Source organism: Puccinia triticina, chromosome 10A, assembly GCF_026914185.1.
Source record: "Puccinia triticina chromosome 10A, complete sequence".
In the NCBI taxonomy this organism is placed as follows: Eukaryota; Fungi; Basidiomycota; class Pucciniomycetes; order Pucciniales; family Pucciniaceae; genus Puccinia; species Puccinia triticina.
The window spans coordinates 4,850,801-4,865,131 of NC_070567.1; the positions used below are offsets into that span (position 1 = coordinate 4,850,801).

General features: G+C 48.3%; 3 protein-coding genes across 3 annotated transcripts; 1 reads left to right on the top strand and 2 right to left on the bottom strand.

Moving 5' to 3' along the window:
- Positions 1–661: 661 nt before the first annotated feature.
- PtA15_10A471 (uncharacterized protein) lies at positions 662–2,234 on the top strand (the record flags this gene model as incomplete). Its single annotated transcript, XM_053160650.1, has 3 exons — positions 662–1,397; positions 1,489–1,878; positions 1,957–2,234. 3 exons carry the CDS (start codon positions 662–664, stop codon positions 2,232–2,234), a joined length of 1,404 nt encoding a protein of 467 aa, XP_053024603.1.
- A 5,211-nt stretch (positions 2,235–7,445) lies between these two features.
- PtA15_10A472 (uncharacterized protein) lies at positions 7,446–8,027 on the bottom strand (the record flags this gene model as incomplete). Its single annotated transcript, XM_053160651.1, has 2 exons — positions 7,446–7,906; positions 8,000–8,027. The coding sequence occupies 2 exons, from the start codon at positions 8,025–8,027 to the stop codon at positions 7,446–7,448; spliced, it is 489 nt and encodes a 162-aa protein (XP_053024604.1).
- Positions 8,028–10,454: 2,427 nt separating this feature from the next.
- Positions 10,455–10,930, bottom strand: PtA15_10A473 (uncharacterized protein; the record flags this gene model as incomplete). The annotated part of the gene is made up of 2 exons (XM_053160652.1): positions 10,455–10,801; positions 10,891–10,930. 2 exons carry the CDS (start codon positions 10,928–10,930, stop codon positions 10,455–10,457), a joined length of 387 nt encoding a protein of 128 aa, XP_053024605.1.
- Between the last annotated feature and the right edge of the window lie 3,401 nt (positions 10,931–14,331).

The window sequence follows — 14,331 nt, forward strand, 5'->3', positions numbered from 1 at the left end:
CTGCCACCACCACACTGTGGTATGTGTGTATGCATATACACCACGTGTATGGATATATGCATGCACACACAAGCAAACACAAAAACAGCTTTTGCAAGTCAGCCAGCTTGCTTGCAAGACAATGCCTTGTGAGAAGCAGTGCCAGTACATATTTAACTATCGGCCTTGACGAGTTTCTTGCTGGGCATGTTTTTGGAGTGATGCTGCCGAGACGGGGCTTGGAGAAGAGACCCATCCATCCCTGGCTATTTGTGTAGATCCCGCCGCTGCCGGCGTCAGAGGACTCTTCCTAGTGGTGCCCTGCAGACTTACAGTTAGTTTGTCTTGTCCGACTCTGAATGATATGAGGGTGAAGAGTGTTGATTCCCAGTACAAATGTCTTGCCCCTGCCCATCCTGGTCTCGTTTCCCTTGACAAAGACGGGGAAGATGCGGAGGTACAACTGTAACTTGCGAAGGAGCCAGTCGGAGCTCGCCTTGGGAATCAAATCAACTCTTCCTGCTACATCAGATGGAACACCGAATTCCCTTCCAGCCGTTGCATTCCAATATTCGCACTCACAACTCTGTCTCAGACCTCATTATATAATCCCTCCAGCTGAACCAAATCCAGTCATACCAACAATCATCCTCTTAGAGTCTTGGCGATGTTCTTGCCCACAATGATCTGCTTGCCCTTTGCATTCCTGTTCTTATGGGTCGCGCATCCCCCTTCCTCACTCGCCCGCCATACCTTGCACAAGCGTATGGCGGGTGATGGGATGACTAATCAGGGTGCCCGTCTCCTTGAAGCTTCCTCAAGAGCGCGGGAGCACCCAAGCGCCTATGATCAAATAGCTAGTACTACTTCTGACCTCGTAGTTCCTCTACTCGACTCTGGCCGTCGTCGTCCAACAGACCCAAGCCCGCATTTGCCTTCAGCTGCTCCCATCCCTGCTATGATAGATCAATTCAGCTCCGCTTGGAAGTCCGTCTCTTTTCTTCCAAAATTACTTTACTTCGCCACTTCTCGGCCCAGGATATTCAGCTACGCTCGCCAACTTCAAGGCGAATTTTCCAATTTACCGTCCGACTCAGACCAAATACTGCACCTCGACGCCATGATTAAAAACATGCTCCAAGGCTTGATCAACGAAAGCAATCACAAATCTTACCTAAGAATCAATCTTTCCTACTTCAACGACCAAATCGCGCAACAGACGACCTTGCATTTGCGCGAAATCCGAAAGTTCATAACTGAGGGGGAGATGCAGAAGTACGACACAAAAATAGCGAGAAACACCCAGCTGATCGCCGAGAAACTCAGACCCGCGAGGCCTGGCGGCATACATCCTCTTGTTGACCTGTCCAAAAAAATCTCGGAAGTCAACTGGCGTGACCTGCAGGCTTCTCGGAAAGGTAAGAGCTCAATGATCTCACTTTGCGTGCAAGAACCCGCCAGAAAAAAAACAGTCTATCATACTAATCACCCGAATACTCCCACTGGCAGCCATCCGCTCCCACAAGGAGCCGTTTATAGCAGCTTTAGCCGATTTACATGGATTATTTGGACCCCAGAATATCTTCAAACCCTCATTAACCACGATGCTTCACCAAGGCAGCTTCCGGAATTGGAGAAATACCCTTAGACCTTTTAGCCTAGGTAAATTGGTCGAGGAACTTCAAGAATTACAGCCTCGCCTCACAGAGCTGGCCGAATACCTATACAAGGCCAACAACGCGCCGGCCGATTTGTCACTCCCCCACAACTTGGTGTATGAGCTCAATCAGTTTCAAATAAGACAAGCTGGGAGGTTTGGGGATTTCCAAGCCTTTGAAACATACATGTCAAAAGTTATCCAATCAGAGCATTACAAAGCTTTTCAAACCGAACTCGAGTGTAAGCCACCAGCTGCCAGGCAGCTAAACCTAGGGAAGTGTCATGCCTTGAGCTGATGTATCTATCTGCCTGCCATAGCCCCCAAGGACATAGCCGGTTACGAACTTCAGCTCATACAGCTCCCAGGCGACGCGCAGACATTGAGAAGCATGGTCCAACTTCCTGGGGATGACATCCTTGCTTTCGCCGAGGATCTTCAAGTGAGAGAATGGGCCCGAGAAAACACTGAAAAGCGTTTGGCTACAGCGACCAAAGCCTGGGAACTCAGAGAAAACCTTTTACAGTTCTATACCCCTCAAGGTCTCAACCTCATTTCCCAAAAGATAACTGCTGTTGTAAAATTTTTCAGACAATGATTTGAGAATTGATATATAGAGTGATCAATAGTGATGACTTGTAGATGTTGGGCTGATCTCATGCACCAACATCTCATATCCATGCCCCCATGTTGCCTTTTTGTGAATGACCATTGATGGGTATTTACATCATCACCAAAAATACCTTTTCAATTGTGTCCTCCTCATAAATTCAATAACCAGCTTTCTATTCAGAAGAGATAACAGAGCACATAATATAGTCCTTCCAATTTTCCATGGAAAGTTGAGGACCCTGAACTGCACCCAACACCATCACGTGGGTGCAAGGTACCTGCCAACAGGTGCTGGGTACCCAATCACCATTTTTATATCATAGAGTAGTTCCCACAGGGCACTACCCAGGGAGTGCCACAGCTGAATATGGTGTTGGTTTTTGTCTGAACTGAAGCAGAAGTCCTTGATATCTGATGTTTGAATTGTTTCATTACTTGGGCAAGAACAATAGGCCAATCTAATTTGGATTGATATGCAACTATTCAATTATGGTGTTCAAAGTTGGAATTTATGCATGCATAATTCATAAATCATAAATTCATATTTTTTTTTGGCTGGGAAACAAAGATTACGTAAGCAGTCTCCTGCAAACAAAGCTTTATGAATTTATGATTTATGCATTTATGCATGCATAAATTTCAACTTTGAACACCATAAATGTGAACTATCATTCAACTACATAGGGGGTTTCAAACATGGTGCAGGTCCTGTTTCAGGAACCCCTGATTCAGAAAATCAGGGCACCTGCAACACACCCACCCAATTTTACTCAAAAAACATACAGAAATAATTTGATAATTCATTTTGCAGGAACTTTATTTTCCTGAATTGGGGCTCCTGAAATGGGACCTGCACCATGTTTGAAACCCCCTATTTGCAGTCATCTTGAAGTCAAGCTCATTTCAATCCTCAATTGTGTTCCACATTTCAAAACCACTCTTGCATCCCCAATTTCTTCTTACTGTGATGTGAAATCCCTTTTTCAGATAGATATCACATCTTCACAGGAACTGCAGATTAAAAACCTTTCTGAAATCAGTTACAAGCAATTCTGGAACAGCTATGTTCACCTTAGAGCAGTGCAATTCTGCTAAAAATTGGTTTCAAGTAGCAGAATTGAACCATCTTTGTGCTGAAGCTACACAAAAAGGACACAAACAAGCACTTGTTACGCTGCACTGTGTCACTCCTTAGCAGATTTAAGCCTTTTTTCCATTGCAAAGACTGTTTCAGAGCATAACATAGCTTAGCAGGGGTAGCAGCATGCTAAAACTGCCAAAGAAAGGTCATGGTTAGCAGTGGCGCAATAGCACCAAGGGACCCTGTATTGACCCACCATTGTTACAAGACACCCACAGAGTGGTGCAGTAACCGCTAGCCTCATTCATGTGATGTAACAACTTCTTTGGCCCCATTTTTATATTTTGAAATTTGAGATGTGAAATCAATCCAAAACAGGTGGGTGACATATATTCTTCACGTACTTCATCAAAAATATTCATAAATCATTCCCTCACAGTGAAAGGTGTTTCCTGGAATTGCACAAAAAAATGCATAGAATACTATGTAAAAAGGGTGGAAGAATGGTTGAATTCAAGACTGGATTTTCAGTTCTGCAGTTAATCTGGAGGTCACAACCACTTCACATAGATCAGCCGCTCAGGTTTTTTTTTTTTTTTGCAATGTACAGATGCATTATATGCACATGCAACTTTTTTACATTTTGCCAATGTCACCCTATAATGAGTGGTACCAGTACCAGCAGACGGGACAAGCGGATGAGGACGGTGTGGAACTACTCAAATGGGAGAATAGAGCTGGGAAGGGAAATGTATAACTACACTACTACTAATGTAATCTATGCCAAGAATGCTGATATAAGAGCTGCCTTCCTGACTAATACTACTGGGTATGAGTGTAACACTAAGAAAAAGAAGAAAGGTGTGGCATTTCTACTCTAATCTTAGACTGACTAATACTATGAGCTGACTACTTGTACCTGTGGGATATGAGGAGGAGAGGAGGAGTAGTGGGGGAAAAGATGAAAGGTGATGTGCAAATGTGAATGATATATGCAGGGGGATATATTTCTGGTAAGTATGAAAGTGTATAAGATGTGTGAATGGCAATATTATCTAATGGAGTGGTGAAATATGTACTGATGAAGGTGTATCTAATGGTGTGGTGAAAAGTTCATACAGGGTGTATGGGGTAGAAAATGCATGTTGGGATACAACATCTAGAGGGGAGTATATATCAGACATGGCCTTGCGATACCCGTTTGGCGGTACCCGGCACCAGCTGGCGGGTACCGCTTGGCTCTTGATGGTACCCGCCAGCTGGTGCCGGGTGTGGTACCTGGTGCCTGCTTTTGGGCAAAATTTGACCCGGTACCCGGATACCGCTCTGGGTACCGCTCAGAAGCCCCCCTATAGGAGTCTCACGAGAAAATCACTCCTCTCAATGACCGTGTCTGTTCCGGTCATCGAGAGGCGTGTCTACTCCTCTCAATGACCGGAACGGAGAGTAGTTGAAACACAAGGCAATTGAGCACTCCTCTCGATGACCAAAACGGTCCCGGTCATTGAGAGGAGGAAACACACTTCACCAGAACGGTCCCAGTCATCGAAAGGAGTAAGCACACCTATTGATGACCAGAACGGTCCCAATCATCAAGAGGAGTAAACACACCTCTTGGCCTCTTGGTGACCGGAGCAGACCCAGTCATCAAGGGGATTAAGTAATCCTCTTGACTCTGGTCATTGAGGAAGTGTTTACTCCTCTCAATGACCGGGATCATTCCGGTCATCGAGAGGAGTGCTTGCCTCCTGGTGATCGGAGTAGACCCAGATGTCAAGGGGATTAAGTAATCCTCTTGATGACCGGGTCTGCTCCGGTCACCGAGAGGCAAGCACTCCCTCAATGACCGGAGCAAACTGTTCAATGAGAGGAGTGATGAACAGTTCGCTCTGGTCATTGAGGGGAGTCTTTACTTCTCTTGATGACCAGAATGGACCCGGTCATCTAGAAATTAAATTGAGAAGATTTCCTTTTTTGTTTTTATTGGAAAGTACCACTGGTACCCGGCCAAAGTACCGCTGGTACCCTCCTGTTGGTGCCTGGTGCAGTACCTGGTGCCTGCATTTGGATAAAATTTGACCTGGTACCCGGGTGTCAACCGGTACCTGGGTCCCACAGGGCCATCTCTAGTATATATGTGAGGAAATACAACAAGGGGGAAATCATGATGAGCACAATGTAACAAGGTCTGAAGATGAGCAATGATGAAATGTAATGATGAAGTGAAGTAATGATGAGCACTATGGAATGTAATGATGAAGTGAAGTAATGATGAGCACTATGGAATGTAATGATGAAGTGAAGTAATGATGAGTACTATGTAATGTCTATGTATAATGAGTGAGATACATAATGTGTAATATATGTAGCTATGGTGATGATGACTGGAATATGTAATGTAGATGAAATGTAAGAAGCAGGAAAATACCAATGAAACTGTATATGCTAATAGCTTCTGATCCAAAGGGAATTTCAGGGTGGTATGAGTGAGTGACTAGGGGTAAAATGAGGTGTAGAATCTGAATCTGGAATAATAATGATGGATATGTGAGGGATATGTATGATATGAGAATGGTGATATGAGTGGGAACAGGGTTACCACAACGGAAAGCTGCAGGGTTATTCAAACTCCATGGATTGGATGAAGGCATGCTGAGTTGGTGAGGCAAGTCAATCAAGTTGTGTAGTGTAGAGGTGGCAGATGAAAACTGTGTAAGTGGGTGGGTGTTGTGTACAGGAGGGTGCCAATATGACTCCAAATACATCCCCAGGGGTACTATATGGGAAATGGCGGGGATCATGAGGAGTCATGAGCCAAGCGGTGATGACCCTAATCACTTTCCAAATCTGCCAAACATGTGAATGATATGATATGGGCCTTGGTAAGGCCCTGTTTTGAAAAAGGGGTGGTTATTACATAACATCATGGGTGCCAAACGGGGCCAAAACTTTCATCGGGAGAAAATGTGAGCGGCTGCAATTTCTCATATGCTTGGGCTGCTGGGTGGGGTGGATGAACCTGGCGGAGAAGGGGGGCGTGTTGGGGGTGGAGGAGGGGTGCGGGGAGCGGGGCTGGAAGCGGGACTTGCCAATGGTGATCCGCTGGGAGGAGGAGCGGGCGAGGGCGGGCTGTTTGTGGGGGATGTTCTGGTGGTGCTGGTGGGGGAGGGTGAGGATGAGCTGGTTGGCGCCGAGATGGGTGGCGGAGCTGCTGAGGAATGCCTTGAGCCGCTCGGGCTTCTCGTCCTCGTCGGGCTCGCGGAGGATGCTGAGGATGGCGGGGATGGTCTCCTGGGGCTTGCTGGGCGGGTGTTTGGATGGCTGGAGGATGGATGAGAGGAAGGAGATGGTCTGGGGGAGTGCGTGGGCCATGGTCGATGGCGGGTGGTTGATGGTCATGAGCTGCTCCTTTTATCCCATTCCTGCTGCTGGGGTTGTCGGAGTCGGCGTTCAGGGACAACAGGGGCCGCAAAGTTGGCAACGCAACTGCCTTTTGTCCAAACTTAACCCACCTAGGGCAAATTGGGTTCATGAGAGCTGTACACCCGGGGAGTCCCTACACGTGGGGCCCACCGCTAATCCACGTGGATCCCACGGTGAAGGGGCGCGCAAGGTCGGACCAGCGGCATTTGGTCCACACGCCCTCGTGGGCATCACCAACCGCATCACGAGGGCACCTTGTGATGCCCCCGAGGATTCCACGAGTGCTTTCAGCTCTCCATGGGCCCCCCAAGGACCCCTCGTGATACCGACGGAAAGGTCGGGCCCACATGTACTTGATGCTTGGGCTCCCCGAGGAATCACCGTGATCCCGACCAAAGCGTTGGGCCCACGGATGGAAACACCGTCTGAACCGGTGGATTCCACGTGGCTCATGGGTGGGCTCCACTGGTTCTGGTGGTCTGTTGTGGGTGGCGTGGCTTGGGTCACCGGTACGGAGCGGATTGAATCCGCCAGATCAAGATATAGCAGAATATGGTACCAGACGCTGCATTGCATTGGTGGTGGAGAGACAAGGATGACATAATGAAAAAAGAAACATTGAAAAAAGGGAGAAAAGAAAAAAAATAAAACATTGGAAAAAGGGAAAATAAAAACAAATAAATTTATGATTCATCAGGAGGAGTTTGGATAATAGGGGAAGTCAATGGTGCCAGGCTGCTGGTTGAAGGGGAAGTATAGCTGGGAGATAAAGGCAACGGTGTCTTGGGTGGTCGAAAAGACCTTGCCGCCGGTGAGGCCGCGCAGATTGTTGATCGCTTGAATGATGGAGATCAGAATTGGTGCGGTGATCAGGAAGGAGGGGGCAATGGTGACAGCAGCGAGGGTGATGAGTGCGGCGAAGATGAGGAAGGAGGCGGAGAGCCAGGCAACGGCCCTGTGGCCAACGGTCAGTCCGTTAGTGAGGGTGACTTGGAGACAGGCGGCGGGGAGCCTGGAGTTGCTGTCAACGAGTTGGATGGTGAAGATGGCCTCGATGTTGGGGACGGACCAGGCGAGTGCGGGGAAGGAGGGGATGGAGTACTGGCCAAGTTGATTGGTGCAAGATTTTTTGAAGTCCACAAAATCCCTTTCCCCTTGCAAGGGCGCTTGCGTGGGACTTGTTGAATTCTGGAGGTGGGGAAACCTAACTGGCGGAGCAGTGTTGAGACTGAAAAATTGCAATCAACAGCCGTTTGGACTTGCAAGCCTGCTCATCTGTTTTCCCAGGGGGATGAAGTGGGGATCCCGTCAATCTGTGTTCTTGTTGGCTCCACCAGGAGCCCAAGGATGGCCGTGGAATCCCCGTCTGTGGGAACAACGAGGATATCCCGTTGAACAAAAATGAAGGTTCCCATTGGCTCCACCGGGAGCCCAAGGGCTGCCGTGGAATCCTTTTCGGTGGGAGCGACGGGGAAATCCTGTCAAACACATTTTCTGGTGTTGTTGGCTCCACCGTGAATTTATCACGAGGAGACCCCGGGAGGGTGGAGACGACTGGGTATCCCGTTCTCTCCACCCATTTTTGACGGGTTGGTGATACCAACGGCGGGCACAGTGAGATCCACGTGAGTTTCACAAAGCCGGCGTTGCCCATCACATCCACGAACTTGCTTGCCAGGAAGTACCCCCGGCGTGTACAGTTTGCATGGTCCTGTATGCATGTCAGGTCATGCAGGTCCTGTCACATATACATGACAAGCTGTCCGGATCATGACATGCAGCTCACATCTCCAACATGTCACATGCACAGTGACTGTGCAGAGGCTTTCACAGACCTGTCAGCTACAGTTCACATACCTGAAAGCCAGTCCTGCAAATGATGCATGACACAGGGCGCGGGAATTTTTTATGTGACATGCAGGACTGTGCAACCTGTATGCCTGTCATGACCCCGGTTTGCTCAGGGTGACCACCAACACACAACCCTCCACCCCAGCACCATGCCAACATCCCAAACTTAACCCAAGTCCCTCGCTGCTGCGGGCGTCTGGTCTTGCGAAGCAAGCCTCCGATAGCCCTCGGCAGGAGGGAATTGCGCCTTATCAACCCGTTTTGCGGGGGCTAGATTTTAAATTTAGGTGGCAGGAATTTTCAAACCTTTATAATTCCTTGCTTCCATAACATTTTGTGGAATAAATTACCTTGGGTGATAGCCCTGCTTCTTGCCATCCTCTCCACCAAAACTGTGCTCAATCATGATGATCCTTCCTCTCCAAATAAATTTCCCCATTAAATACAAACTTGAAATCCATTGGACTTTGTTTACAGAGGGGGTCCGTGAATATCTAAGCAGGTCCAAGCGCACGAGCATATATACATAACGGTCATCTAGCGATCTAAACGTGAAACCAAGATCACATAATTCTGAGGGTCTGTGCGCTGCGGAAATGAAATAAATTACAGAATTGGCTAAGATTCTTGGTGACTCTATACATTGCATTTTTCATATTTTAATTCTAGTAAAATACTGGTATGGAAAAAGATAGAAAAGAAAAATAGCAAAATTTTGCTCAGCATGTTGGGTCTTGAAGGAAGTAAAATAGTAGCAACATTTGAGTGATATGTGATCTGTGGAATTAAAAAAAGGAAAAGTGGCGTGAAAATTTCATTCTAGCCACGCGAGCTTGGGTCGATATGGTGTAAGTCCCTCCTGACGGAGGCTCGCTTCGCGAGTTCAGCCTACCCCCCGGGGGCCCGAAGTATCGAGGGACGGTAGTTCGGCAACATCCAAAACCAGCCAACCAGCCTCTGCTGCGGAGGCCAGCAGACCACCTGCGGAGATCCACGCTAAACTGCACGCTACTGTCAAACTGAAGTTGTCTCGTTGCCACACGACGATATTCTTTCTAAACAAAAATGTACCGAAGATATCCCTGGCATTAAGTGGCCTTCATCCTGACGAGTGACAATAACCAGGCTCGCCAAACCTGTCAGAATCACTATGGAGGACATGATCATCTTCCGAATCATCTAGTCTGCTTGGATGATTTTTCCCCAAGTTGGGCTTGTCATTGCAGCGATCACGTCCGCAAATACAGAAGAAAAAGATTGTCACATCTTAATTATTTGTTCACAGGCAGATGTATGGCTTTGTAGACTGGGGTAGGGTTCCACGCAATTGATCTTCGGAGTAAGACTGGTCTGCCCCCAATCAAACCAGCAAAGCATCTCAAAATAGTTGCCTGCCACAGTAAAAAGGCGCCCAACAGACCCGTGGGGAGTGGATCATCATCATCCATGCATCATTCCACCCCCGCACACCTGATGGATTTGTTTGCTCAGGATGTTTCTTATTCGAAACCCCGCAGGTGACCAAATCATTCTAGTTTTCTCCCAAGGTACCTCGGCTGGGGGATCAGATTGGTACAATCCAGGAAACATGCTGGCCATGATCTTGACTCTGACCTATGGCTTTGGATTTTTTGTTTTATCACTGGCCTCTCAATCTCGAAAGCTTTTAAAATTCAGAGGGAAAGATGAGACGTGGCCGAATGGAAAGAAAATAATAGTTTTTCATTTGATGGAGGAGATAAAATAGTGTACAACAAGATTGAAAGCATAGAGTACAATGTAGGAAACAAATTCCACCGACAAAAGCCACGAGAGAGGGAATGGGGTTACAGATTAAGGTCGGCTGACACATCAGGTCAAGTTGGCCATGACATGAGCGAGGTGGCTGAACCCAGTCGCAGCCCGGCGTTTACGAGGAGGTGGCGCAAGAGGGCGGGGGGGGAGGTGGTCTTGAGCGCCGGGGCGAGGGGCAGCCGGGGTGCCAAGGTTCTTCTGGGGCGCACCGGCGTACTGGCTGCGCAGGGTCCAGAGGCGGGGGTGGTCGACGGTGACTTGGAGAACATCTTCCCGCTCGACTATTTCCCTCAGGCTGAGCAGCTTCGACTGCACCGTCAAGTAGAGGTCCTTCTTGGAGGCGCGGCGGACAGATGCCTGGAAGGCTGGATCTTCGCAGGCGAGTTTGAACCGCCGGAGTATCTCTATAAAACGATAAGGGCGTGGGAAGTAAGTAAAGAAGATGCCTGCAGTATATACCTACCAAGACATTTTCCTAAGGGAGATCGCTTACCAAGGGCCTGAGCCGCTTCAGATTGGGGAGCTTCCTCCATGGCGAAATAAGTCGGGGGATGTTTTATCTAGCGCTGGAAAAAGTTGGAAGTAGAGATATTGGGGGGATAAGTCTTATTTTTTGAGGTAGAGTTGGTGGCTGTGGAGTATGTATGCCGGAAATATTTCTTACCTTGAGCCTAGTGTAAGGTAGCGGAGGGTGAGGAGAAGGGGCGCGGAGAGTATTGCTGGCAGTGGATAGGTTGTGTCGTGAGAGTAGATAATTGAGAAAGTCACTGGCTTATTTATATTGTACCACTCTGAAGCTGAGCCCAGCTGCTGCTTCGCTCTGCCGGCAAAAGCTGCCCCCCCTTGTCCTTCATTGCTGCTGCACTTTACGCGCTGTAGCTGCTGAGTCTTCAGGAGGCCGCCGCCCGCGCGCCCTCAGGAGACAATCACGCTCAGTGGTTTGGCTCAGCTGAAGAACGCTGCCATGGACGCCTTCGCTAGAATCTACCTATTATTCGGTGCCATCCTATGAATTGTGAAAATCCTGTATTTGGGATCCCGGTTCAATGTATCCTGCCAAGCTCGTCAAGCCAGCGGTAAGATATGATCCCCAAAATTTGGATCCAAGACAATGTAGCCGTCGGTAAGCCTATGATCTGGGTCGGATAAGCTCTCCCGCTAGGTCTGTTATTTTTCTCACCTGCTAGCCCCAAGATTATCTTGATGCGGATTTCTTCACCCAATAGTTCACAAAATTGTGATTTGTCTTCACTATTTTCCGTAGTGATTCAGCGATGATTAGCCACACATTGGTGCCTTTTCGACTTTAAAGAACGATGTGGAGGAAAAAAGACATTAATACAGTAGGCACCTTGTCATTTCCGTTCGGTGACCCTTCGCCACATCTAATGAGAATCGCTCTTAAGAAATCTATCATCCTTGGAGTCTGAAACGAGAGATTCGGAGAGGTGTTGACCCTGTTGGATATATTTCTCCTGATTTCTTTTTTAAATCGATGACGGCCATAGTCGCATGAAATCAAGAAGCCACCTGATATCAAGATTCAATAACCCGCTAGTATTTGCCGATAGCAAATGCATTTATTCTTGGGCCATCGGTTCCTCGTCGACTCAGCCAAAAGATTGAGATATCCGAACGCGGGATTGATGTTCGACTTTGGTTTGGATCCTGCGGGTGCTAGTTACTGGAAGTGTCAACCATCCTTCTTCCACGCAGATTGAGTATATCTATAATTTCATCAACTTGCTGGGCAGGTAGTGATCCCCTTTTCTCGAACCCAGACGCCGGGCCCCCTCCGGTCGCGCCTGCCGGACCAAGAGGATGCCGATCAACGCAACGACTGCTCGACAAACGTCCTTGTCCGGGCTAGTTCAGCTCATGGTGTACCCTCCGTAATGTGAACTCAACAAAGTCCGTCCAGACTCTAATCAGTAGTTTACTTTGTTGTCCAAATTTGGACGGGCTTGCAGGGATCATATGGACAATGATATCACCATTATCGATAATGGTGAAGATATACTAACGCTTTGTTCGGTGCCTCAGCGGTTGGCCCCATCAAACCAGATGCTTGGTTAGGCTGTGGAATTGTCTGCTGCACCCCAGTAGTATTGATTGCTGAAGGTTTTGCAGCATTGACAGCAGCAAGCTTGGCTGCAATCATCCTAGCTTTAGCTTGAGCCTCTAACATTGTCAATAGGGATGAAAGTGGGTCGGGTCGACCCGGCGGGTACCCGGCCCGTGTCGGGTCTGGGGCCGGGTTCGGGTCGACCTTTGTCACAAAAACCCATTTTCGACCCGACCCGCCTCAGACCCGCCAGATTTTTGGGTCGGGTTCGGGCAGCCATTTTGGCTGTCGGGTCGACCCGCCGACCCGTTTACAGACCCGCGCAGCAGGCGGGTACCCATGTAAAACACGTGGCCCCGCGCTCCCAGACTACATCAATTGCGCGGCCGGCGCTCCCTCTGGGCCACCAATCATAGTTTGCGGGGCCGTGGCCCGTCAGCACTGAATATATGTACATATACTCAGGCTGCCGCTCTCAGCTACCGGCCCGTTACCCACGACTTCACCATGGCCAGGACCCGCTCTCAACAAGTACGCCCCCTCAAGCGCAAGAAGCACGTCCCCTCCTCAACCAAAGACGATACCGGGGCAACTAACGACGCCAAGGGCTCTATTGATCAAGACCACCAGTCACCTGCGGAAAGTGAGGCCGAAGACGACATCCAAGTCCTGGACCCCAGTCAGCCCCGTGAATCCCAAGAAAAAGCTCCCCGCTTGGCAAACGAAGCTTCCCAAACCGGAGAAAAAAGTTCGTCTCAAGGCCAAAAACCGCGTAAAACCACGAGCGAGATATGGAACCACTTCAAACCCAGTGGGGAAGGTTGGTTGTTACTTTCTCTATTCTCTGAATCAAAAATATTCTAATGTTTATTTATTTTTATTTTGTTTGAATGTTGAAACAGGTGAAGAGAAAAGAGGACAATGTCGGTACTGCCAGCAAACTTTATCGCGGAACAAAACACCTTTGGCGACACCTCAAACGATGCACCTCTTATCGATCACGAAGCAGGCAGACTATGCTGCAAATCTCAAAGAATTCGACACCGGCCAATTGGGTGTTTTCTCAGCAGAAGTCCCGCGATCTTCTTGCAAAGATGGTTGTTACTGACGAACGTTCGTTCAAGTCGGTCGAGAGTAAGCTGTTCAGGGAATTTGTGGCGAGCTTACAACCTCAGTTCAAACTCTATAGTCAAATAACCGTCAAGAAAGACATCTTGGAGATGTATCACTCAACCAAAGCCGATATTGCCCTTGAGATCGTCGAAGCGAATCAAATCGCCTTAACAACTGACCTCTGGACGACTTCAAATCAAACCCCCTACATGGTGATCTCAGCGCATTTCCTCTTGTCCGACTGGACTCTGAAAAAGCAACTCATCTCGTTCAAGGAACTTCCGCCACCTCACACCGGATTGCTAATCGCTGAGCAGCTCTTCTCAGCGATTGTTGAATGGAAAGCTATCGACAAAGTCTCTTTTATTACTGTCGATAACGCCGCTGCAAACGATGTTGCCGTGGCTCGAGTCAAACAGTTACTTCAAGACAAAAGTCGATCCCCACCGATAATGGAAGGGAAGTTCTTCCATGTGCGATGCGCCGCACACATCATCAACCTGATCGTCAAAGATGGTTTGCATCAGCTCTCTCCCGCCATCAGCAAGATCCGAGACTCTGTCCGATATATCAGAAGTACCCCCTCCCGAAAGCAACAATTCAAAGAGGCTCTTGAGTTGACGAATATTGGAAATCTAGCCCAGCCAGTACTCGATGTGCCAACGCGCTGGAACTCGACATTTCATATGCTCAATTCGTCTATACCGTACCGAGAGGCCTTTGAGAATCTAGCCCTGCAAGATGCGAACTATAACA